The sequence below is a fragment of the Gopherus flavomarginatus genome, chromosome 10, assembly GCF_025201925.1.
Source record: "Gopherus flavomarginatus isolate rGopFla2 chromosome 10, rGopFla2.mat.asm, whole genome shotgun sequence".
NCBI lineage: Eukaryota > Metazoa > Chordata > Testudines > Testudinidae > Gopherus > Gopherus flavomarginatus.
In genome coordinates, this window is record NC_066626.1 from 44508895 (window position 1) to 44536023 (window position 27129).

The 27129-nt window shown below is 41.3% G+C and overlaps 2 protein-coding genes across 8 annotated transcripts in view; one reads left to right on the forward strand and one right to left on the reverse strand.

Annotated features, from left to right (window-relative positions):
• The window catches only part of G6PC2 (glucose-6-phosphatase catalytic subunit 2), a 29574-nt gene extending 12017 nt beyond the window's left edge, over positions 1-17557 (reverse strand). The window contains exons 1-2 of one of the 5 annotated variants that reach the window (XM_050916290.1): positions 17490-17557; positions 13507-13578 (exon numbers count right to left, since the gene is read on the reverse strand). Coding sequence is in view for 2 of the 5 variants with exons in the window: in XM_050916292.1 (XP_050772249.1) it covers positions 100-317 (218 nt within the window). In the remaining 3 variants the exon portion in view is untranslated. Of the gene's footprint in view, positions 1-99; positions 4141-13506; positions 13579-17353; positions 17444-17489 lie in introns of those variants that run through there. The other 4 variants (XM_050916289.1, XM_050916291.1, XM_050916288.1 and 1 more) reach the window with 4 other exon arrangements.
• Positions 17503-25060, forward strand: SPC25 (SPC25 component of NDC80 kinetochore complex). 3 transcript variants are annotated; one of them, XM_050916300.1, is made up of 7 exons: positions 17503-17674; positions 20007-20164; positions 20245-20310; positions 21310-21456; positions 22014-22118; positions 23126-23224; positions 24781-25060. In XM_050916300.1, exons 1-7 carry the CDS (start codon positions 17574-17576, stop codon positions 24903-24905), a joined length of 801 nt encoding a protein of 266 aa, XP_050772257.1. In that variant the 5' UTR covers positions 17503-17573; the 3' UTR covers positions 24906-25060. The 3 variants fall into 3 exon arrangements, with proteins under 3 accessions (XP_050772257.1, XP_050772259.1, XP_050772258.1); XM_050916301.1 differs by lacking the exon at positions 17503-17674 and adding an exon at positions 17681-17781; XM_050916302.1 differs by lacking the exon at positions 22014-22118.
• The last annotated feature ends 2069 nt before the right edge of the window (positions 25061-27129 follow it).

A 27129-nucleotide genomic window follows, 5' to 3' on the forward strand; every position in this document is an offset into this window, starting at 1 on the left:
AGGTAAATCTACAGGTTACAGGAAGTACTATAATCTTGAGGCAGCTAAAAACTTGCATTACAAAAAATACAAAGTTTTAAAAGAAACACAACTTCTTACCATTTAAATATGAGGTTGAACCAATCTCCAATGACTGCCACCCATATCATTTTAGTACCAACCACTTGGTTAAGTTGGAACCAAAGAGGAAAATATATTAAAAATATATTCCGGGGATCTCCTACTTGTGACATGAAATTTAGAAAATCCTGGTAAGACCTGTAATCCTTCTGTAAATGCTGAATTATAAGCACACCATTACTATGAAGGAGATCCATCTTTATTGGTTACACTATGCTAAAAGGAAAGTTCCTGTAATGTTTAGTTCCTAATGGCAAAATTAGAACCATGAAAGGAGAGCTATTAAAAATGAGAGACAATGACTAACATTGCTTTTATACTGTACCAGAGTGGGGTGTCTGGCCATTCCTGAAACATGTGACTTTCCACATCTATGAGGAGACACGTGGGTCTGTTAGTGCTGGAAAGCTTTTCTGTTTGCAATTTTTAATTGGAGGAAAAGAGGTGAAGTATATGCTGATCAGCAGCAAATCATGGGGAAAGTTTTGTGGCAACACAATGACTGTCTTATGCAACCCTTTGTATGAACAGTCGGAAAATGTTTGCTTGAATTTTAACACAGTTCATTTCTCTGAAGGATGGACACTAGTAATTTGTATGCTTGATTAAGTGTTGCCCTTATAAAGACTAGAAAGAATTCATGATTAATTGCTCTTAGCAGAAGAGTCATTAAATTTGTGCATTTTAATTTGAAATAGAATGTGGCTATATTGCTGTATTTATTACTTAGCACGGCACATGTTTTAAATTGTAATTAAATCCAAACAGCAGACATAAATTAAAAAAAGAATTTTAAATGACAGGTTGTTTTCTAAAGTGATAACTTTCCCCTAAGAGTTGAAAAAATAATTATTTATTTCCTTTACACAAGATACCACGTTAACTGAGGACACATTGAGGATGGATTTTTTCAGTATGAATTAACACAGAATAATGATGGAATTGACTGGAGTGATTCAGAGGATAAAGCAGGGCCTATGCAGTCTACTCTGCCAAGGCAACTCAAGCATAACCTTCTGCATCCTTAAATTCTTTTGCATAGTCTAATATGAATGCAATAAAGGGATAGTAGATCTTAAACAAGTAATATTTTGCAGAAGCTGGTTTTTAATGTTTAAATATATACTTTCTCTGAGGAAACAAAAAGTGGACCTGAACCAAAACTCTAGCTCTGACCTGTGTACCTAATGAATAGGCAGAACTAAAGGCCCAATCCAATGCCCACTGAAATCAGTAATAGAAAGACTCTCATTAATGTCAAAGAGCATTGGTTTGGCCCCTAAGGGTATGCTCATACTGCAATAAAAGACCCACAGCACAGCTGCAACTGGCTCGGGGGCTATTAAATTGCAGTTTAGACGTTTGGGCTCAGGCTAGAGCAGCGGTTCTCAAACTGTTGGTCGGGATCTCAAAGTGGGTCACGATCCAATTTCAATGGGGTCACCAGGGCTGGCTTAGACTTGCTGGGGCCCGAGACTGAAGCCCGAGCCCCACTGCCTGGGGCTGAAGCCCAAGGGCTTCAGCCCTGGGCAGCAGGGCTCAAGTTACAGGCCCTCTGCTTCGGGCCGGAGCCCTTGGGCTTGGGCCCACCCACTCGGGGCAGGAGGGCTCGAGCAGGCTCAGGCCCCTGCTCCTAGTGTTGTGTAGTCATTTTTGTTGTCAGAAGGGGGTCGCAGTGCAATGAAGTTTGAGAACTGCTGGGCTAGAGTCCAGGTTCAGAGACTCAGGGCCATGGGTTTTTTTAAATCATAGTATAGACATATCCTAAAATGACGGATCTCAATATTCCCAAACATGGAGAATAAGGTGGGGTTGAAATCTGGGTCTAAATCAAAGTTCAAGGTGCTTGGATTCAGTCCTTTCTAGAAAGAAGTTCAAGCTGTGACTTCAAATCCAAGTTTATGGTTTGGATATAGGACTTTAGTTCAGCCCCATCTCTAATTTTAAAAAAATAAATGTAATATCTTTCTTCACTAGAGACATATTTAGGGTATTTAAGACATTTATTTTAAAAATTTCCTAAACTGATGACTAGTTCTTTGAGGTTTTGGGTTATTTTTCAAGTGAATTAGTATTGTTGAAATTTAGTATTTCTTTAGTATTGAAGAACTAAAGAAAGGTCCAGCAGGGGCACAGTAGAGCAGCCTTTCCACACTGCCCTGCCACTGTGCCTCAGCCATACTCTGAGGGACCACTTCTAGAATGAGAGCACATCACACTTCATAGCCACTGAGTTCTTGATCTTTCTGTGTAGACTGCCCGCAGGTGCCAATTAATGCCAACTAAGGTGACTAAGGAAGGACTTTTGGGGATCTGGTCCCCTGTCTACTATACAGAAACCACCAATCGATTTACTTTCAGTCATTTACCAATCCCAGTTGGATTCAGAAGTGAAACTTGACCCATCGAGCCTCCCCTTACCAGCTCTTTTTATGTGATACCAGTCCCACCTAAGATTGTCCAACACTTCCCATTATAAGACCCTGTTTTCAATTGCTTATAAATTTGTCAAACCTGAAATTTTCCATGCTGGGTGTCTGCCTCTGGCTGAATTTCTTTTTGGAAAATTTCAGCTAAAATGGTTCCACCATTTCTGAGAACAAGACTAGGGGAAAATACATTGTTTTACCCATATTAAAAATGCTGGTGATGTTCTGTTTGAAAAGCTCTAGCTACCCCATGCTTTGAAGAAGGGACTTGAAATTCAGCAGGAGGGGGCCTTGGTGTCAGGGATATTCCTTTTGCCATCTCTGTAAAAATCCAACCAAATCTGGCCAAGTTATAAGGCTTTTGAAAAACTGTACTTCACACATGCTCAGTAGAGACTTCTTAGATTCTGTACACACTGAGCATGCTACAGCTCAGCGTGGAGCAGGACTTTACCTGTAATTGCAACTCTGGCCTGCTGCAAACCGTGCCAGGTCTGGGCACTGAATAGAGAGCAGGGGACCTGTGTCTCTCCTACTCTTTTCTACTGTACCTCAATAACCTCCTCCTCCCCACGCTTGGTTCAGGGAACAAAAGAGGAGGAAGCTGCTGCATTCGAATGCAGAAGGAAGAAACAAAAAACCTACTGGGAAGGTGGGGGAAGTAGATTGGGACAAGGAGCCTTGGGGTAGGGGTAGGGCTGGAGCCTAACTGGGTGATGAGGGGAATTGGGACTTGGAGTTTAGATGGTAGTGGGACTGGCTGAGCAAGGAGACTGGGAAAATTAGGTGGGCAAAGATTGGATGATGAGCCCAGTAAGGGAGACTGGGACTGGGATCCAGTGGGGACAAAGAATGTGGGATAGGAAGGCATGACCAGAGGCAGGATGTGGGAGAGAACACATCAGAGGAGGCGCCAGGATGGGGAAACTAGGAATAGCTGGGCAAGGAGACTAGTACTGGATGGGGAGTCTGGAGAGGTGAGACTAGAACTTCCTTGTCTAGAAGACTGTGACTGGGATGCAAAGCCTGAGAAGTGGAGAGTGGGACTGGCTAGATGAGGAAAATGGGGCAGAAGTCATGCTGGGGTGGGGGAGACGGGCAGAAGATTATGTGCCTACTAGAGCACACTCCCCTCCAGAGCCTAGAATGAAACTCAAAATCACCATTCTTCTGCCAGCAAATATCTGTAAAACCCAAAAGCAGAGTGTCCTTGCCTCCTCTAGTGCTGGTCCATAGAGAGGATAACAACCTACTACTGCTATCAGTTATTCCATTAGCTCAAGCAGCAGAGGTCTGTGAGCTGGATCTAAAGGTTCCAACCCTGCTAAAATCCATCTGGGTGTCAGTATGATGCCACATGATGGAATTTCTGGTTTTTTTTTTCAGTTTGCTTTTTAAAAATGACACACAACAGAACTATTTTAAAAGAACATTATTAAGGTTCGAAGTCAAGCACTCTGAAGTTAGAAAATACCAAAATTAAGGTTGCCTGTACAACTTTAATTCACCCTCCTTTCATGTATACATTATAATTAGAGCTGGTTCAAACTTTTTCCAATTAAATGTTTTTTTCCATTGCAAAATGCCATTTCATCAAAATCAAAACTTTCTACAGGAACATGCTGATTTCGACATTTTAAAAATAAAATTGAAAAAAATCTGCAAAATAGCAAATTGACCTTAATGGAACAAAATATTTTGATTTTTTGTTTTGAAATGACTTTTTATTTAAAATGAATCAGGCTTGTCTAATGATGGTTGTTGTCTGTATGACCCCTGATTCATTTGTTGCAGAAGTTGGAAGTTGTGTAGGGAATGAGGCAGGGAATTGCATGAAAGAAAAGGACAGTAGATTAAGGCAGTAGAATGCTGCCATGGAGGTTGGGATTCTGTCTCTGCCATGGATTGGGTGACCAGATAGCAAGTGTGAAAATTGGGACGGGGCTGGGGGGTAATAGGCACCTATATAAGACAAAGCCCCAAGTACCAGGACTATCCCTATACAATCAGGACAGCTGGTCACCCTAGCCACGTAGCTCCTATGTGATGCTAGTCAAGTCACTTAAAACAAACTTTTTATAGGAGGTCACTAATTTGTGTTCTTCATTTAATGGGTACCTGACTTTAAAGCCTTGGCCTGATTTGCAGTAGTGCTGAGTGCTCACAGCTGCAACTGAAGTCAATGGGAGCTGGACTTTGAATATATAAAGTGCTATACAATACTAAGGACTCCAAAAAATCAGGTCCTAGGCATCTCAAATGGGGTCCAAAAATTTATTGATACTTTTGACCTTAATCTGTCTGTGCCTCAGTTCCCCATCTGTAAAATGGAGATGATAATACACTTGAGCTCACAGAAACATTGTGAAGAGAAATTGTTTGTTTGCGAAGCACTCAGCTACTACAGTGATGAGTGCCATAGAAAAGGAAGTTTGAGCATTGGCCTGCTAAACCCAGGGTTGTGAATTCAATGCTTGAGAGGGCCATTTAGGGATTGGGGCAAAAATCTATCTGGGGATTGGTCCTGCTTTGAGCAGGGGGTTGGACTAGATGACCTCCTGAGATCCTTTCCAACCCTGATATTCTATGATTAATGAATTAATAATTTTGTGTTCTGAGCTGGTTAGAAGACTGTGCAGTAAAAAGGCCTGGGGCCACACACTGAGCAATGAGGAGAAAACAAAATATTTAATAGATGCTCATTAAGCGAGCACTGTCCCTCCTATGTGCTGTATGAGTCAGGCACTCTTTGGAAACAATAGCCTGTGACCATGTAATTAAAGCCTGCATCATAATGAATAAGCACGAAGGGGCTGAATTAAGGTTGCACAAGCAACCTTAATTCTGGTATTTGCTAAATTTTAATGTTTGATTGTTAAAAGAACATTATGAAAACTGCACAAAGATTTTGTGTGTGTAATACTTACATATATTTGCAGAGAGAAAATGGTACACAACTTTAGTATATTTTAGTGACTATAAAAATGGGACAGAGGCACAACCGGGACTTAGCAAGCTTTCTCCACGAAGCTCTGCCAAGGCATCTCATACTAGAGTCACAAACACAAGCATTACAGCTGCACTGAGATTTCCTGTAGAAAAAATATATTATACCAACTTGTGCTGTGACTTTGTAATCAGAACCAATATTCTCTCTCAAGCTGTTAACAGAGACCATAACACTTTACACTTGTGAATTAAAATCTGATCAGGTCAACAGATGGGAACAACTCATGACTTTATCACCAGAATACAGTACAGACTCAAATACAGTACAGACCCTTTTATTTGAAACAGGGTTATGCTCCCTGACATCTATGAATCACATTGAAAATCCCTAAATTGCTTGAAATCCCTATTACCCACCTATAGTCAGTGTCTCCCCATGATAATCAGATGATCAACATTACAGAAACTACAGAATTAAACTCTGGAAACAAAAGCAGCTGCACACAAGGCACTGTACTCTTCCCAAATGGTGCCCTACTGCACTGGACTTTTCAAGCCAAGCTGAAAAAAGCAATGGAGGCTTTGGTCAAAACTACTTACCTTCCAAGTTTTTGCTGAAGAGAGCTTTAAAAGTCAAAATATTCTTATGATGTGCATTCAATGAAATAAAGTGGAAAATTATAAGTAGATCTAACAAATAAGAAGGTATGATTTAAATGGACATAAAGACCTCTTTTACCCACTGCCATCTCTCATTTACTTTAGCTATTAAGAGTCTATTTTTAGACGCTTTTTAGCAGATTCAGATCTGAGCCTGTTTACTGCTCCTAGCTTCATTGAGCCATGTAGAAAGCAATAAATTACCAAATCATGATTCTGACTTCTCTTTGCTGTTTCTGAGTAGAATTAGTGTTACATGATTTACAACGTCCATTTGCTCCTACAATTTCTCCTCCTATATTAGTGCTGCTGAATGGTCCATTTCAATTTGTACCACATGATATCAACATACATTTTCTCTAACAAAATCCTCTTAAAAATAAAACTTCAGGATAATTCAGCAATAAATATTTAACAGCTTCTTGGATGCACAAGACATGGAAATTTCAGACTCAGCAAATTAGCTGTCCCAAAGGAGCCTTTGTTATTTGGGGTTTTTTGTTTCATGCTGAGCCCAACTGCTTGTAGCTCTGAAACAGCCTGACAGGTGGACTGGTCATGTAAATGAGATACTAATCCTGATTCATGTCCTCGTTGGTTGAAAATCTCTCTCCCAAGTAATTTTATAGCATAATTAGGGTAATCATTATTCTCTCCAAAGGTTAGAGTAATTCTCCCTCATAAGGTAAACAGGCTCACCAACAGTAAACTCCAATTCTCCAAAGGACATTTGGGTTTAGTATGAAGAAAAAATATAATAACCCATTCTCCTACTTTTATATGCACTGCTGGTTTAGAAATATTAGTTAGCTTTAAATCGCAGTGCAAATGTCATGTGACAGTAGGTGGTGCTTTAGCAGCCATCTTGATTCTAGTACTTAGTTAAAAGAGCTCTAAGAAGTTATTATTCAGTAACTGTTGCCCCATTAACAAAACTATTTTACAGCAAGTAGGTTTACAGCATTCTGGCACCTGTCAAGGTACAAAATGACCTCAGGAGCCACTTTTCTGCAGCTACAAACAAGCAATAGAGCCCATCTTATTCTAGCCATACCACAATTTGTTTCTTGGACACCAGATCTGCCATTCTTGAAACTATTAGAAGAATGACTGCTGCCAGATAGAGCCCTGTGGGACCACTTTATTAACCCCTATACACTTGTAGCATTCATATGGTAAACAATGGGTCAAAACAGGCCATTCTTTTCCACTGCCTTGGGACAATGCAACTCCATTTGCCCAGGCTGAACTCCATTCACAGATGCAACTCTTCAGGGCTCTCTTTAGTATTTTCAAGAGTGAGATCATGCAAAGGTGAGGTTTATTTTCCAGCATCATCAATGTGAAGCGCATTCTCCTTCTATAGGAGCCCCACAAAGGCTTGCAGGGTGATACACTTTTGTACCAGAAAAGACAAACTCTCTTCAGGACCTTTTCACCTATGCAGTCATGACCCTTGCATATATGAACTACTCTTGCTTAAACCAAATTTGTCCTGGCTGCTTTCAGTAAAACACTCTCTCCATTTGGGCTAGTATTCCAGGACTGCTGATGTATCTTGATGACTTTGTGGAATGTGGGCTTTCTACAGTTGCTCAGAATAAAGACAGGTATTTCTTTCTAGTTAGGAAATAATGTTAGTTCATTTAAATAGTCTATATACAAAAGGATTTCACAATAATAAATTAAACTACACCAGCTTTCTTAGCTTTAGCGACAAGCTGAGGAGAGTCTTGGAGAAGTTATGATTCTTTAATAATGTGCTTTGAAAAACTCACTGTCACTTTCTGGACGAAATTTTCCTCATTTGTTGGAGGGTTCCAAGATTTTCCTCCTCTTCTTTCTCCCTGTTGGGGGAACATTTTAAAAGTTTCCTAATCTGAAATACATATGGTCTTTGATGTCATTTAATAGTATACATAAAGGACAGCATACTGTACAATCTTTTCAGTAAATGCAATTGCTAAAGGAAATAAACAACCAAGAATATGTTTGAAAATGTTTGAACTGTGTCTTAATTTCTAAACTGAGTGTTTTAAACTGGGTGAAACCTTGTTATAGATCGAGTGAAACCCCACTGAGATTGACAGGTGTGAACTCACCCTTCAATAAACATAACTGGAAGCATAAGTTTCTAGCTAAAACAAAAGGTGTGTGTGAACCTAACAATGAGCTTTTAGCTGAGTATTGTTTTGGGGAGGGAGAGGGGGATAAAGAAAGGATCACACACAAACTGAGACAGACAAGAACAGAGAGAGAGAGAGAAAGGCAGGTAGGAACTTGTAAGTGTAGTATGACCCTGGAAAAAGTTCAAGAGAGGGATCTGTATTGGCTGAAGAGACTTGGGGGCTGTAAACTAAGACACTGCTCCTTTTGTTCTTGGTTTCCTCTATGTTCATAGACAAAGGACTTTGTAAGTTCCTTGTAAATAAAAAAGACTGCATCAAAGAAAATACCAGGCTCCATCAATTTCTACGTCCATCTGGAACAATCCCAAGGCCCTGAATTTTGACTAGCTGCTTGAGTTGAAAAGGGACCACAATACACATGTGAAAACAGTATGTTTGGAATTCGTAGGTTAAAATTTTGGAAATGGGTTTGTTTTGTTTTTGAACATAATTAAATGTTTTCATACTCAGCAGAAAGTAAACCAAGTTCAAAAACTTTTTTTTTATTTCTGTCATTAACTTTTGATTTATAAAGACAAACAAAAATGCAGCTCACCCTAAGTTCTATGCACCCTGACAATAACTTAAAAACACAATCAAAGTTCAACTGTAGCTAAGAAAATAAAATGTTCATGATTTCTTTACACGCATCTATCAAAGCAAACATTAGGTAGTAACTGAGCTCGACGTTGCTAAGCAGATGTTTGCAAAGAGAAAGAGCACCCATCAAACCAATGATTTCTGTAACATTATTAACAGAAATCTATGTACTGACTTTCTGGTACATCTTGTTTTAGTAAATGCAGCCCTAACATTAATTTTACATGTCATAATTGTCACTGGCATTGGTCCAGCTACAAAGATTACTTAGTGTGACAAAGTCAGACCAGACTGCTGCAAGAGTGCTGGAAGGCAGGTATATCAGCAATAGAATGGTAAACGTCCTTTTCCCTATGAGCTAAAGAGGCTTCTCAGGCCAGTAAGGGATACTGAGTCCAATTAAGGGATGCCTGTGACCTCTAAAAATCCCTCTGGGCTGGAGACAGGCAAGAAACAAGCTGCAACAAGGCAAGTGACAACAAAGAGAAAAGTTTTCTCCTGGGCAGAAGGCCACTTGCCTCCCTATAGGGGAAGCAACAGAGCTAACTGCCTGTTGGGGAAGAACTGGCACCCAGAGGTAAGAACAAAGCAACACTCCAGAGTGTTCCCTTTTTCTGTTATGAATTTGTGTCTTTGGTTTGGCCAATGAATGCTCCCTGGGCCTCACCTGAGGCCCACCTTGTAAAATAATGAAAAATAAAACCCAAGTGAGGAATAAAGCAGCAAAGAATCCTGTGGCACCTTATAGACTAACAGACGTTTTGGAGCATGAGCTTTCGTGGGTGAATACCCACTTCGTCGGATGCATCCGATGAAGTGGGTATTCACCCACGAAAGCTCATGCTCCAAAACGTCTATTAGTCTATAAGGTGCCACAGGACTCTTTGCTGCTTTTACAGATCCAGACTAACACGGCTACCTCTCTGATAAGTGAGGAATAGAAACTCTGGAGTAGGACTGATTTACTCCAGTCCCCTTTCCTTCCTTTCAACCCATGGACTGCCAGAAGAGGAAATGCTGACCCACTGAGGGGAAACAGGTGCCTTGCCACACTAATTTAGTAAATGTACAGTTTCTACATATGAATTAGAGCTGACAGCTGCCTTCTTAGGCTGTAAATAATACCTTCAAAATGGAACATAAGAAAAGATAAGCCCCTTTTTAGGGAGAGGAGGGGAGAATCTTCCAGGAAGCCCTTTTCCTTTCTTTCTTTTTACTCTACCAAACATGCCTTATTGGATCCACCCATCCTTTTAGCTAAAGTTTCCTCTGATATTTTAATGGAAGGGTCCAAGGTTCAAGTCCCCGGTCAGGTAGAGACACACTTTCCTTCAGGGGGGATCTCAGTGGTTTGAGCATTGGCCTGCTAAACCATTAAGCATTGGCTCAGGGTTGTGAGTTCAGTTCTTGAGGGGGCCATTTAAGGATTTGGGGATTGGTCCTGCTTTGAGCAGGGGGTTGGACTAGATGATCTCTTGAGGTCCCTTCCAACCCTAATAATCTATGATTATTGATATAGCTCTTGGGTTGGTCAGAGAAGGTTGAGCAAGAGCAATGTGAACTGTGCAAAAAAAGAAATCTGGGTAACTGTATATACTGTATACAGATTTTAAATATACATGCAACTTATTTTATGAATCAGAAGCAATTCACAGGATAAGCACTTTGGCATCCTTCTGGAGGAATAGTATTATTACAGTATTCATTACTTCCTTATCAAAAACTATACCAGTGGTGCTCACATTTTTGTACTGGTGACCCCATTCACATTGCACACAGAGGCTTGCTACCCTCCTTTTAAATTACAAACACTTCTTTACATATTTACATATTACATATTATAAATGCTGGAGGTAAAGTGGGGTTTGGGGCAGAAGCTGACAGCTCACAACCTCCCATGTAATAATCTTGTGACCCCTGAGGGGTCCCGACCACACAGTTTGAGAACCCCTGAGCTATACCTAAAAATCATGAAAATTCAGCAGACAGTACTACCCAGAAAAAACAGAAGGGCTTATTAACCTGAGAGGCTCTGATCCAGCGAACACTTACACAGGTGCTGAACTTTATTGCTGTTGAGTATTTCTACTGAAATCCATGGAAGTACTCACTGTAATAAAGTTAAGCATCCACATATGTGTTTGAGGGATGGGGCCTAAATGGCTATATTTTTTCTTGTAAAGAAGAGTTTTAGCAGCTGCGAATTGATAATGTAACATATGCATTTAAGACATGGCACATATTAGGTGTCTAAGCCTGTGCTGAAGTTTCTATAAGCAACCAAAATAGCATTTGTCAAGAAACTGATGGATTCAGAGAATGACTTTTAGGTGCTTGTTAGGTTAACTAGCTCTTCTAGGGGTTGAAGTAGCAGTTGCTAGGCGCCTGCCTGTATAGGACTTTTGGGTCAGTGGATTCCAGTGTCAGTCCGGTGGCCTCTACCATGCCCATTCCTGCATACTAATACATTCAGCACTAGTATATGGACCTTTGCATGATGCAGAAGGTTCATGGAGGCCCTCAACTGTGTGGGTGCTTCACTAGTACCCCACCTTCTGCAGCCCAGCTATGGGGGACAAAGTGTTAGAGTGCATTCTCCCAAGACAAATAAACTCCTTGCTCTAATCACAATTAAGAATTTAGTATTAAATGAACAATATTTTATGTGTAGTTCCTGTTACTTTGATTTTCAGGAAAACAACCGGAGAATGAAGGAATACATCCACTGGGTAGATATACTACGTTAAGATTTTCACTGAGAGCTGTCTGAATTATCCTTCATGTAGAACCTGCACATTGTATTGACTATTACTGTAATTCATTCTTTTTTCTAATCAACGGACACACATTGCAAGAGCAATGAGGTGAGTGGTCTTCTTGGTCTATTGTTTATCTTAACTCCCAAGAGAAAAAAATGAAGAGGAAAGCTGATTTAAAATGTCCATCACTAACATGGATGCAGATCAGCACTATGGAAATGGTTCCTGAGGTCACAGTAATGCCCAGAATAACAAGGCTGTGGGTTTGGATAGTACCTCCAGTACTTCCACTAGAGGTATCCTATACACGTGGACATACAATACCACTTTCATTACTATTTCAGAATGAATTATCAATAGAAGTTACTGAAACATGAGAAAAAATGTTTTGCATCTTACTCACAATAGTTATCCTCTACCTGGACCTTATTTAAAATTATACATATGGAAAATTCTCATGTACAAATGGCATTATGGAAATTCTTGAGGAACAATAACAAATGTGCTCAGTTTACAAGAAAATAAATTGTTTTTCTTACTGCCTGCACAAGCAGGTGTAGGTTCTGAGAGCCACTGAAATAATACAATAAGTAAACAGTTTCTTTGCTTATAGATTCCAAAGACAGGAGGTGATCATCTAGTCTGACCTGTGTGACGAACTAGGAATGTTCTTAATGTTTTCTCTGAATCCTGTGTTGGTGCCTCAGTGTCCCCATGGCAGTTCTTAAGTATCTGGCAGAGCAAGGGCCGGTGCACCTAAATGCCTGACACTCTGTCTCCTAGCAACTGATGGCCTGGGCCCCTCCTCTGCAAAGGTGCCAGCTGAAGGTGTTGGAAACAAAGAGGTCAGGTGACCTCCCGGCCTGGGAAAGGAGCTGAGCAGAGAGGAGGGGCTGGAAGGGGTTGTTAGGCTAGAGCTGGCTGAGGGCAGACGTGGGGGTCTGGCTCACTGCCCCACAGAATGGAACCGGCCGAGGGGTCCGGTTCGCTGTATCTACAAGCTCTGTTTTAGACCCTGTTCCTGTCATCGAATAAACCTCTGTTTTACTGGCTGGCTGAGAGTCACATCTGACTGCGAAGTGGGGGGTGCAGGACCCTGTGGCTTTCCCAGGACCCCGCTGGGGTGGGCTCGCTGTGGGAAGCGCACGGAGGGGCAGAGGATGCTGAATGCTCCAAGGACAGACCCAGGAGGTGAAGACGTCTAAGCTTCTTGCCCTGAACAAGTCTGCTCCAAGGGAAAGGAGGCTCCCCAAAGTCCTGACTGGCTTGGTGGGGAGCAGTTCCAGAGCATCGCCTGGTGACTCCGTGACAACCTGCTGTACAACACAAGCCACAGAACTTTCTCCAAAATAATTCCTAGGGCATATCTTTTAAAAAACCCAAACCATCCAATCTGGATTTAAAAATTACTAGTGATGGGATTGTATAGATGGTAAATTGTTCCAATGTTTAATTACTCTCACAGTTAAAAATGTACACCTTAGTTCCAGTCTGAATTTTCTAGTTTCATTGTCCAGCTCTGGTATTGCTATACCTTTCTCTGCTAGACTGAAGAGCCAATTATTAAATATGTTCCCCAGGTAGCTACTTATAGACTGTAATCAAGTCACTCCTTAACCTTCTCTTTTTTATGTTAAATAGATAGACTCGAGCTCAACTGTTCTAAGGCGCGGTTTCTAATCCTTTAATCATTCTCATAGCTTTTCTCCGAACCCTCTCCAATTTATCAACATCCTTTCTGAATTGTGGACACCAGAAATGGACAAAGTTTTCCAGCAGCAGTTGCACTAATATCAAATAGGAAGTAAAATAACCTCTTACCTCCTTCTCAAGGTTCCCTTGTTTATACCTCCCAGGATTGCATTATACACACAGCTTTACCTGCACACAAACCTTAAAGCAATTTGAAAAAAAAATCTTAAAAGGAGAGTTATTTCTGGTTATAATGTTCAAAAATCATTGGGCAGATAGTTAGACACCACAGTTATGGAGTCTGTATCAGAACCTACACAGCCATTAGACTGACACCATGTTTTTTCAGCTGAGACTGGCCATGCAATTAGTTTAATCATGTAAAATTTTATTTCAGATATAAACAACTTCTCAGACATTTACAGGTCACTTAATCAGTTCTGCTACTTTAAGTGAAATTAAATGAAAAACATACAGAAATGATTGCTTAATGTAAAATATGACATTTGGCAGTACATATCTAAAGTATTTTAAAATAAAATTCATTTAAGATTTACAAAGTATGTTTGCATGAGTGATCCTCACTTCAAATAATAGTAAGATAAGAATCAAACTTGTTAACCTCCTGCCCAAAGTACAGTAGAACACAAGGCACAATGTTAGAAAGTAAGGCCTGGTCTACACTATGCGTTTAAACCGAATTTAGCAGCGTTAAATCGATTTAACCCTGCACCTGTCCACATAATGAGGCCCTTTATATCGATATAAAGGGCTCTTTAAACCGGTTTCTGTACTCCTCCCTGACGAGAGGAGTAGCGCTGAAATCGGTATTGCCATGTCGAATTAGGGTTAGTGTGGCCGCAAATTGACGGTATTGGCCTCTGGGCGGTATCCCACAGTGCACCATTGTGACCACTCTGGAAAGCAATCTGAACTCGGATGCACTGGCCAGGTAGACAGGAAAAGCCCCGCAAACGTTTGAATTTCATTTCTTGTTTGCCCAGCGTGGAGCTCTGATCAGCACGGGTGGTGATGCAGTCCCAAATCCAAAAAGAGCTCCAGCATGGACTGTACGGGAGATACTGGATCTGATCGCTGTATGAGGAGACAAATCTGTTCTATCAGAGCTCCGTTACAGAAGATGAAATGACAAAGCATTTGAATAAATCTTCAGGCTATGATAGACAGAGGCCACAGCAGGGCCTCAGCACAGTGCTGCGTGACAGGTGTAATGGAAAGCCAATGAATCAAATAGACGCTCATGGAGGAAAGGAGGGAGGACTGAGGACTCCAGCTATCCCACAGTCCCCAAAAAGCATTTGCATTCTTGGCTGAGCTCCCAATGCCTGAAGGGTCAAAAACATTGTCCAGGGTGGTTCAGGGTATATCTCGTCAATTTACCCTCTGTCCTCCCCATGTGAAAGAAAAGGGAAAAAAAATCGTTTCTTGCCATTTTTCAATGTCACCGTATGTCTACTGCATGCTGCTGGTAGACGCGGTGCTGCGGCGCTGAACAGCAGCATCCCCTCCCCTTCCTTTCCTGATGGCAGATGGTACAAAATGGTGGAAAACTGTCATCGGCCCATGAGTGCTCCTGGCTGGCCTTGGTGAGGTCAGCCGGGGGCACCTGGGTAAAAATGGGAATGACTCCCTGTCATTCCTGGCAGACGGTACAAAATGCTGGGTAACCGTCCTCATCATAGCAGCTGGAGCCTGCGCACCATGACTGCCCTTCCCCTTTTGTGTTTTGTGCCTAAAGAAAAGATTCTGTACTCCCTGGACTATCATAGCAGCAGGAGGCTGCGCTTCTTTCCCCCCTGCCCTTTAATGTCCTGCCTGGACTATCATAGCAGCTGGAGGATGCCTCCCCTTCATTTTATCTCGCTAAAAAGTCAGTGTTTCTTATTCCTGCATTCTTTATTACCTCATCACACAAATGAGGGGACACTGCCATGGTAGCCCAGGAGGGGTGTGGGAGGAGGGAAGCAATGGGTGGGGTTGTTGCAGGGGCACCCCCTAGAATGGCATGCAGCTCATCATTTCTGTGGGATCTCTGGGGCTCTGACCTGGAGCGGCTGTGCTCTGTGGCTCTCTAGTAGATTTGCCCCATATTTTAGGCAGGACTGACTCTATTTTTAGACAAAACATAAAGAAGGGAATGACCTGGGGAGTCATTCCAATTTTTGTCCATGCGCCCCCAGACGACCTCAGCGAGGCCAGCCAGGAGCACACATGACAGCAGAAGACAGTACAAAATGATTGATAACTATCATCGCCACTTTCCAATTGCAAACGGCACAAAATGATTGATAACTGTCATCTCATTGCCAACTTACAACGGCAGACGGTGCAATGGGGATGGTAACCATCTCCGCTACCTTGCAAAGGCAAATGAATGCTGCTGTGTAGCACTGCAGTACCGTGTCTGTCAGCTGCATCCAGTATACATACGGTGACAGTGACAAAAGGCAAAACAGGCTCCATGGTTGCCATGCTATGGTGTCTGCCAGGGCAATCCAGGGAAAAAGGGCGCAAAATGATTGTCTGCCACTGCTTTCACAGAGGAAGGATTGAGTGATGACATTTACCCAGAATCACCCACGACACTGTTTTTGCATCATCATGCATTGGGATCTCAACTTAGAATTCCAATGGGCGGGGGAGACTGTGGAAACTATGGGATAGCTACGGGATAGCTACCCACAGTGCAACGCTCCAGAAATTGACGCTAGCCTTGGTACATGGACGCACACCACCGAATTAATGTGCTTAGTGTGGCCGCGTGCACTCGACCTTATACAATCTGTTTTACAAAACCGGTTTATGTAAAATTGGAATAATACCGTAGTGTAGACATAACCTCAGAGAACCTTCTCCATCCCTGTTCCAGGAAAATAGTATTCATTCTATATTAATTGCTGTGATGAAATAAATAATCATTTGCTGTTATTGTGTGGTACAGGTACACTGTTTAATTAAATGTCCAAAAGATTCAACTGAGTATGCAGTAAACATCTTGTTTTAAGTCCTGTTTTAAAAGACTTTTTTCTCTTCTGAGTTGTGCATGTAGATCCAGCTCCTCCTCTGGGACGATGATGGACCAGCAGAATATACGTTTATTGGTATGTAAACAAGGCCTGCAAGTAACCTATTCACTGCATACAGATCCTGAAAAACTGGAGATGTTACATTGGCAAGTTGCTGGACAATGCAGGGAAAAGAAAAATAAGCAGTCTGTGCTACAAATTTTAGAACTAGTAACTAAACAACCCACCAAAGAACTATGCTATTGCAGAGAACTATTTTTGTAACTGATCTTTTTTTTGTCTTTGCTTACCCTGTTGCATACAAATGGAAGAAGAGGAAAAAATGCAATTTTCTCCTAAACTCAGTGCCAGTTACATGAAAGGAAAAACATTCATTCAAGTGCACTGAAGGAGAACCAATTACAGAGTGCTCCCTCTAGGCTGATAAAGGCCACCTGTTACAGAAATTCAGGGGTGGTGCAGGGCTGCATGCGCCAGCTACTGCTAAATATCTTCTGCCCTGTCTATTCTTTTGGGACAGCCACGTCACTGTAACCACACAACAGTGGCTGCAAAAGGTTTGCTGTCTGTGGCCGGTACTTACGCCCCAAGCGGCGGCCCACACTCCCCTCCCCTGGATTTGCGCTGATGAACCGGTGAGAAGCCTCACTCGCCGCTTAGTGGCCTTTTGACGGGGCCGCGCAGAGCGGGTTTGCAGGCGCCGTCCGTTCGCAGCGAGCATTTCAAATCCGCTGGCCGCACGCAGCCTGAACACGGCACACGGCGCCATTTAGCGCCCGCCGCGGGCGGCCTCTCTTCCTTGGGCCCGGGGCTGGCTTGGGCTATTTCCCGGCTAGCAGCACACCAAGGGGGGCAGCCAGCGCCCCCCCGGGGCTGGGCACGAACTGAGCTGCAGCGGCGGTAGAAACACGGGCTGGTCACGACCCCACCCTCGGGCTGCGGCTGCCCCAGAGACCGAACCCCGCATCCCAGCCAGCAGCGCCTCAGCCGCCTCCAGTCTCTGCAGCTCGGCGGGCCAGACTAGGTACGCGACCCCTCCCCAATCTCCGTCACTCTCCCGCTTACCGTTTGACAACGGACCACAACTCCCATCATGCTCCACGCCGCTCCGCCAATAGCGAGGGAGCTTCTGTGCCGGCGGCGCCAGGAATGGACCAGTCGTTGCGTGCGCTGTTGCTGGGTGCAGGAGGGGCCAATCAGAGAGCGGCCGTGGCGGCGGCGGCAGGACGGTTACGGTTCAAACGCTGGTGGTGAGTGTTGGGGAGCTGCGCGGGGTGATCGCTGGGCGGCCTCGCCGGGCCCCGCCCGCGGGCTGAGGAGAAGGGGGCGCAGCGCCCGGGACGGGAGCAGAGGGACAGTAAGCGGCGGCTTAGTGGCGCTTTCACTGAATTAGCGGCCTGGGCTCGGAAGTGTGACCCGCCCGGAACGGAGCTCGGCCGCGGGGCAGCAAACACGGGCACGTCGTGGAGCTGTTCCACAGTCCGGCGTCTTGCACAGCTCAGGGGCAGGGGAAGCAGAATCTGCTAGGAAGCCTCCCGCCCTTGCCCCCGGTGCTCACGCCCCTTGCTGTCTAACCAGGCTTAAAGGCCCAACTCCTCAGCGGCATCTAGGCACCTAACTCCCGTTGAGGTTAGTGGAAGTCAGGCACCTAAATGCTTTTGAGGATCTGGGCCAATGTAGCTGCCAGCTGTGTGGCACTGGCATGTATGACTGCTGCAGTTGGACCTACAGCATGTTAAAGCTGGACCTGGCAGTTCATTATCAAAGGCTGCACATAAAATCAAGAAAATTGGCAGTTACGAGAATGCAAATGAGGGAATAGTAGCAGAGCACCCTTATGGTGCAAAGCATCCGCCAGGAAACGTGTTTTTAGGCAGACAAATTAAAGGTGGTATTATGGGGTTTCACATTAACCTGCAAAGTCAGCCTGGAATCTGAAAGTCAAGCTGGGCTCTCTCTGGCTTGTACATTGCCAACAATAGAGATTCTGGAACCTGATTAGGTCACCCTTCTGTTAATAATGTGATACAGCTCCAGGAGAGTAAGGGTATGGCTACATTTGGAATTTCAAAGAGCTGCCGCGGCAGCGCTTTGAAGTGTGAGTGTAGTCAGAGCGGCAGCGCTGGGAGAGAGCTCTCCCAGTGCTGCATGTAAACCATATCCCTTACGGGTGTAGCGTGCAGCGCTGGGAGCCGTGCTCCCAGAGCTGCTGCCCTGATTACACTGACGCTTTACAGCGCTGTATCTTGCAGCGCTCAGGGGGGTGTTTTTTCACACCCCAGTTGCAGCGCTGTAAAGTGTGAGTGTAGCCAAGGCCTAAGTTATGTTTTTTCAGTGCAGATCAGGCAGGAATAAAATGTTAATTCAGCAAAGACTTGTGCACTGTGTTGACTTTCAGTGATGTCACTGGGACAACACACAGTGCACAGTGTTAAATACCGAACTCTGCAGGATGAAGGCATTAGTAAAGTAAGCAGAATGAAAATTAAATACATACAAGAAATGTCTGCTGAAGAAGTAGCCACCAATCTTTTATAGTAATTCTCAGAGTAGAACTGCTCTCAGACTGAACAGTCTTGCTCTCTCCACACCCATCCCCTTTGTTCTTTCAGGCTAAACAAAATATGTTTAATTATGTGTACAGCATTATTAGTATAATGCATGTATTAATATTTACAATAATGCATAATTATGTCAGTGCAATATTTTTTGTACACTGTGGTGTTTAATAGATGCTTCAAATGTAAATAGCTCTTTTTTAAAAGGAAAATTACTCAGTCCATAAAAAGGACTCACTCCGGGACGGGCCTGGGGAGAAGGTGACTATAAAGTAACAGCAACTTTAAGCCATTTGAAAACTTGTCTCAAATGTTTATTTTAGGATTACAGTACGCTACCCAGATAAAAACTTGTAGGAATTCTCCCTACTCCCATGATTGTTACCAGTCCAATATGTAGCAGCCATTTCAAAACATTCTTTATGTTTATACCATAGTTAAATCTTCCTACCGGATAGTATTTAATAACTGATTCTCATTCTGGAAGGGGAAAATGTTTTGCTTTTTTCCACAGACAACTCCACCCCCCATCTAAAATACGTTTAGTTCAGTTCAAAATGAGTTAGCAGGTGCAGTTTCCCCTCTTTACTTGAGTGGACTACAGTATTTGGAGTTTTGGGGGAAAAACTACATGCACGGTAATATGATGTCACACCTCCATATATTTTCTATTCTGCTCTATATGTGCATGATAGCACATCAAAACAGGAAGTAAACATGATGTTGCATCCTTGGTTTTTAGTTCGACAGTTTTAGAGCTATTTATATTCATAATCGTGCTGAATAGAGTAAACTGATCTAAACAGCACATCACTTATAATATGGCCAATACAAGTAAGCTCTATTGAATGCTGTAACCTAACTGTTGCTTAAAAGTCACCAATAGAGCTTTCAAAAACATACAAGAAGAACAGCACCTAAAGCTTCAATAGCAATCAGTATTGGGGAGAATAAATCTCTTTATTAATCTACAACAGCTCAGATTGTCTTGTGTGATTGTGTTGTGCTTTTATGTTTGCTGCAGCACTATGTCCCAGATAAAAACAGAAGATGAACTGATCCTTTTTGAAAAAGAGATCAAAGAATTTTGGACGAAATTCAAAAGCATTTGTGGAAGTGAACACGCCAACCAGACTTTGGGACTAAGAGAATCATGCAAGGAGTCCATAAAAGCACTCTCAGGTACAATATTCATGAGTTTACATAGCTAATTTATTTTTAACTCTGTCTTCAGTTGATTAAAATAAATCTCTTTGTTACAGAGAAGTGGTCCAAGAAGTTAAAAGAAGGGGATCTAATGATTGACAAAATTCAGGAATACAGAAATGGTATGGTCTCGGCTCATATTTATTACTTCTAAAATTAACTAATGTGTTCTGTCAGAACAAAACACTTCATCTTAAAGTTGTTCAGTTCAAAGTGAACTGCAAAGCTAAAATGAAGATATTAGACCAGGATTTCTGGTCAAAATGATTTCATTAACAGAATAGGGGATGTTCTTCAAACCCAGAAATCCCAAAATCTAGTTAAACGATCTGACTTGTATAGCACTGAGTAAGTTGTTGCCACTTAATAAGAAATGAATAAAGAAGAGCCTTGCAAAGCTCAAGAAAACATACCAATTGTGGTACAAAGTCAGTTTACTGTGATAAGAAAACAAAAAATTACTTATCTGTCAAAGTTTACATGTGCAGCAGAGCACAGTTCTGCACGGCTAATAATTTATTTCTGGACTAACTGCCTCCCACATCCTGATTAATGGGCAAAGTCATCTTGTAAATCTAGGATTAACTCACTCATTTTAGCTTTGCAAGTCACTGTTAAAAGTTAGGGATAAAAAAATCACAATGTAACTAGCTATAGGTAGTCTACTGTTACAGATAGATCTCTTGACACAAAATGTGTAATGATGGGATCATTGCACCCTCCTAAAGCGACAGGAACTGTGCAGTTCTGTCACCGAAAACAAGCCACGTTGCACTTTTGAATAGCCAGGAGATGCCAGAGGGCCTTCATTTAGAAGTTATTCTGTGCTTTCCTTCTAAGCACGTAAACCGTTCAGAATAATTTCTGTTTGTACTTGATGCCTGCAGTTGAAGGGCTGCCTCATACAAACAAGAGTGCTGACTTCTCTGTCTCCGTGAAATAACTTATACACATGTGTTTTTGTAGCACCTAAGCGTAACTTTACTCACATGAGTAATCTTAGATTGTGAGGGAACCATTTGTGCATAAAGCTATGTACATGTACAAAAGAGTGTGCAGAATCAGGGACTTATTTAACTAAGGCTAACTGTAAATATTCTAGTTTTTTCTCTTCCTCGCAGAGATCCTCCAGCAGAACATACGCACTGAAGAAAAGCAAGAGAACTTAACTGAAATTAATGCCAAAATAAAGCATGAAGAAGAACAAAAGAGAGACTTTATTAATCGCATCCAAGAGCTCAAGGAAGAGTTGACCAGAAAAAAGGAAAGTAAGTTGTAAAATTGAATGAACATGAAAACACTCCAAGACTTTTAGAATATGAAGTCTTCTAAAGAGTATACTGGTGGCTTTGCAAATCTTTTTGTAATTAGCATGTCGATACTGTAATGTGTGTACAATACAGACAGCAGTGGCTTACGATGTAGAGATAAGGTGGTCCTTAGTTTGAATAGTTGTATATAAATGGTCACTTATCAGTGGAGCACTGAATTAAAAAAAACTAAAATCCTGTAACTCATCATTCTAACAAGCTATGTTTTCATAACTGGCAACTACATGAACAATACTTTGAATGACAAAGTATACTTTAAAGCAGATATTTGATTCTTAAAATAGCATTCATAATATTAACTAAATAGCCCCACACTAGAGTGTGTAATTAATTAGTGCTACTCAGATTTACATGAATAGAAATGGGGTAGTTGTCATGACCAGAGAGATTCAAAAAAGAAAATACACTTGCTTTTAACAGACTTATTCTGCAGGACTTTCCAGTGTTCTAAAATTTGTTTAAAAATGCTTTTCGCTTGCTTTGACACTTTTTAGTTATATCTGCTAAAAACAAGGCCACCAAAGAGAGGCTGGAAAGATTGAATAAATCTAAAGAACTGTTTGAAGAGCGGCTTGGGCTAGAAATACGCAGAATTTATGGTACGTTTCCAAGCACACACATGTTCAATTACTTCCCCTGGTCCAGGGGTAGGCAACCTATGGCATGCGTGCCGAAGGCGGCACTCGAGCTGATTTTCAGTGACACTCACATTGCCAGGGTCCTGGCCACCGGTCTGGGGGACTCTGCATTTTAATTTAATTTTAAATGAAGCTTCTTAAACATTTTAAAAACCTTATTTACTTTACATACAACAATAGTTTAGTTATATATTATAGACTTATAGAACGAGACCTTCTAAAAATGTATTACCGGCACTCGAAACCTTAAATTAGAGTGAATAAATGAAGACTCGTCACGCCACTTCTGAAAGGTTGCCAATCCCTGCCTTAGTCATACCCCTGACAAGTTGGCAAAACACAATCACCCTCACACACTAGACAAATGGGGTAGATTTTTTTTCTTAAATTGTGCTTGCACATAGGAAAAAACTTACTGTAGTATTTACATGGTTATGAGTGTGACTTATCTTCACTGGCACTTATAGTCAGTCTGAACAGTGTGTTGCTGATTTGTTTGCTGCAAAGCAATAGAAATCCTTTCTTCTGGCTGTTCTGTATAGCTACAAAGCAATAAAAATGTCTGCTACTGGCATAGGAACGATTCTGACTGGATAGAGGTGAAATAAGACACATAGTTATAAATGTTTCAGATAAACTAATCTCAATTTATAATGATTAAAATCTTTAAAGTTTGGTCCAAAATACATATTTTGGACTATATAAATGTAATAAAAGATCCAACATTAATTTTATTTTGGGCACTCATTGGACCTATACTCAACAGTCAAGTGGTTTAAAGGGATACTCAAATAGTTTAAGTCCAAAAGTTGGGTTTCTCTTTTTACAAAAAAAGAAGTCTAGGTTTATTACACTTGTCAGCTCAGGAATATCTTTTACTAACTGAAATTTAATTGGATGTGGATGCCATTTAGTATCCTATGCGAAGTTAGTGGTTTTGTTGAATTCTATTTCTGCTTTTGCTTTAGATGAACAGTTACAGTTTATATTTCGATGTATTGACCACAAAGATCCTGACAAGCCATTCACGTTTACTCTCTCTATAAACGAACAGGGAGACTATGAAGGTATGTGTAGAGATTAAATGTGTATTTTATTTAAAGTGGTTTTTGAACCAGTCTCATGCGGGAGATGCACGTGCACATACACAGAGGGGTTGCAAGTTCCATACCGAACCGTTCAGTCTTTAGACTGCTACAGATGAAGGTGTGTCCCAACAAGCACTGTAATTGCAGCCATCCTTTGGCAGTCTCCTCCCAGACACTGCGGTGCCTTTCTGAAACAGACCACACTTTAAGCTCTATCAGCCCTTGCCCCCGCCGGTTCCTACTGTAAGTAATAGTTCAAGGTGCCCAAAACCCATCTGACAGTGCCTATAAAACCTTCTCCAAAACCTTAGACCGGCCAGTTTTCTAAGCATTAGAACTGTTGTATTAGAAGATAGAGGACAGAACTTGGCCTTCTAACTTCTATGCAAACTCCCTGGCATCAATGAATTTGGCCTAGGGTACCCATCCGAAAACATCACATCACTTTAAACAAATAGGATTTCAGAAGAAAAAGTAGGATGTGCTCATGTTATTAAATCACCATGCTGATGCACAAGAGGGCTCAATTAAGATTGCACAAACAACCTTAATTCTGGCATTTTCTAACTTTTGAATGCTTGAATTTGTAACTCTAACATTCTTTTAATTATGAAATAAATACACAACTGTTTCCCTCTCCCACCTTTGCGTGTTTAAAGTATTGGCCCTTGAGATATTAAGGAAAAAAATGGCTGGGGGAAAGCTGAGAAAAGAGAAGTGAGTAAAGCATGAAGGAGTGTGAGTGACCATCTCAGTTTTTTCCACCTTCAAATTTTTTTGGGATGCCAAAACTTAGAGGCAGTTCCCAATCTGTACTTCGGGAGCCCATTAACAACAACACAACCTTTTTTCCTACTGCTAACAAATCGAAATTTGTGCATTAAATGGGAGAGACATTAAATATAGGGAACTCACTCATGCCCCTCTGAACGTTTCCATGTACTGCTCAAATTCAGACAGCATTAACGATCCTTTCCTTCCACCATAATCCAAACGCACTAAGGAAATACAGCTTTTAGGAGCTGCTTTTCAACTTACTGCTCTCTTACTACTGGCATTTCTTAAACCTAATTTTCACAATAGAAACCCTATTATTCCTCCAAAATTAATGAAGCAGATGGCAATGATGAGAGACCTCTATTTTTACTATTTCAGGTAGAAACTATACTCTAATCCTCAGCGTCTCTTAATCTTTCTCTCTTCCCATTTTCTCCTTGGCTGAAAATCAGTCCATGGATTTTTAGGCTTAAAATAGACAAATGGAGCATATGCAAAGCTACAGAAAATGGTTAGATTACTAAGACACTAAAAGCAGTGAAAGGGTAAGAGACCCTTAATATAATGAACTAAAGTGCATCTCAGAGGTGGCATGTAGCTGTTTACCCAACCCATTAAATGAAAAAAATCAAGTCAAACATTGTGAAAGAATTGACTCATTCTTGTTTTCGGGGGAAGAATACTTGAGACTAGAAAGTATCACAGCATGCTTCACTTACCTTGGAAATACAAATTGTTTTCTAATTGTTTCCTTCTAGTGACAAGCAGCACTCCTCCTCTGGATTGTATAGCAGAACTCCAGCTAAAAGTGAGAGAAACCAACAACTTTGCTGCATTTATTGCCAACATCAGAAAAGCTTTTACAGCTTTGTCTTATAAGTAATCTGCAACTATATGTGAAATTGGCTTCGTACCTCTCTTCCTGTCCCTGTGTGCATTCCCTGCTTTTCCTTTTTGTATTAACATAACAGTGGAGTGAAAAGTAATATTTAGGTCTGTTTTAATATTCCATTTTCTAAATAAAGAAAAATGGTGAAACGTTTTAGTCCATCTTTATCAGCCAGATGTATTTTTGGTAAGTCATTTTAAACAATATAATTTGAAGCAAATATTTCTTCAGTCCACTGTCTCTGCACAGGTAACTGTGGACTAGCAGTAAATCCAGTCATTAAACTTGTAACTCAAAAGAAAGCCAGCGCATCATCTTCAAGGAAATAAAGCTAAAGCAATCCAGGAGCCTATGCTAAATTTACCTTCAAAGGATTTGAGTCTTGCACTTAAAAGCTTCCAAAAGAATCAGGCTACCACATTAATAGAGAGATGGTGTTTCTACTCACTCAGAAACTTAGCCCAAGAGTAAAGTAGCAGTCACTAGTTTGTTTTTCAGTAAAGGCTTACAATAATAGAAACATTCATCACACTCCCGTTCTACATCAGTGGAGAGAAAGGTGTCAGTACACTGGGTTCAACAAAAGAGTCAAGACAAACTCAAGCAACAATGGGTAGATTTAATGTCTGATCTGAATCACTTTGGCAAGGAAAAGACCTTGATTATTTAACAAACTGAACAATTTAAAGAAATATGATCTTTAGGCACCTCAGTGATCTTAATTATTTTCTTATGCTTCTGAGGATGTTTCATCTATGGAAGTAGGGAACTCTTCCACATACGTAGTGGGAAAGTGACCTTTTCTCTCCTTTAGGGTCCCATACCACCATCCATTATCATCCTTCTGGTGAATGATGACAAAGTCACCTGTTGAGAGAATGTATTTTTATTAATTCAACTGGATTTATACATGTGTATTGTGCCATTTCTGCATGGACCCTTGTTTAAAATTTCTCTCTTCCCCTGCCTCCTTTGTAGCACAGTCTAATTAAGTTTATATGTCTGTTGGCTAGTTTAAGATGGAATTAAAATTAGATGACAAACTACATTTACTACAGCATTATATCACAGGGCCCTATTCTCCACTGCACTCAGTCTCATTCCTCAAGCTAGCACAGGGGTCAGCAACCTTTCAGAAGTGATGTGCCGAGTCTTCATTTACTCACTAATATAAGGATTCGCGTGCCAGTAATACATGTTAATATTTTTAGAAGGTCTCTTTCTATTAAGTCTATAATATATAACTAAACTATTGTAAGTAAAGTAAATAAGGTTTTTAAAATGTTTAAGAAGTTTCATTTAAAATTAAATTAAAATGCAGAGCCCCCTGGACTGGTAGCCAGGACCCAGGTAGTGTGAGTGCCACTGAAAATCAGCTTGCGTGCCACCTTTGGCACACATGCCATAGGTTGCCTACCCCTGAGCTAGCATTTCAGCTGAAAAGGGATTTGGAAAAAACAGGAAGATGTTAATTACCTTTTTGCAAACTTAGCTCATCTCTTTTAGCTTGGTAGTCATACAAAGCCTTGCAGATACCATTTGCAGGATTGCTGTCCCCTGGTTGTGTAAAAGTCATTGGAATACAATCACTAACAGCACAAGTAAAGCAGGATGAAATAAACATGTCTTGTGTAATAATAAATAGTGTTTCTTAAAGTTCATTTTTATAGCCTTATGGCTAAAGGTATTTAGGTGCTTACATATGCAGACAGGCACCTAGTGGGATTTTCCTATTGATTTCAATTTGTTATAGGTGTCTAGGCTTGTCTGCAGGCAAGTGATTACAGTAAATACGAATGAAGTGACCTCATATTACAAGGTATCTTGATGAAAATATCAAAGGCAGTTTTTTTCTAAGAGAAAATCACCCTCTCAATTGGTTTTACATTTTTAGTCTTACTCTGAGACATTTAAAAAAGTGTCTTTCCTCTTCCTTTCTCTCCTATTTCATCTGTGAAACATTTGTATTAATTCTGGATACTCATTATTCAGATCTCTAATTCTTGGACTCTGGTACTCTTACACTAAATGGCCACCAGTTGGTTCTGTCAAGAATTTATAACTAAGCATTGAGTCAAACCTAGACATAGCCAGGTTCTCAAAATGAAATGCTGCAGTTGTTAAAAATGCTACGTTTAAAATAAGAATGTACCTGCTCCAGGAGCACAGCAGTTTCGTTCGGGTTCTTTACATCTGAAAATCAGGGGGTCTCTGTGTA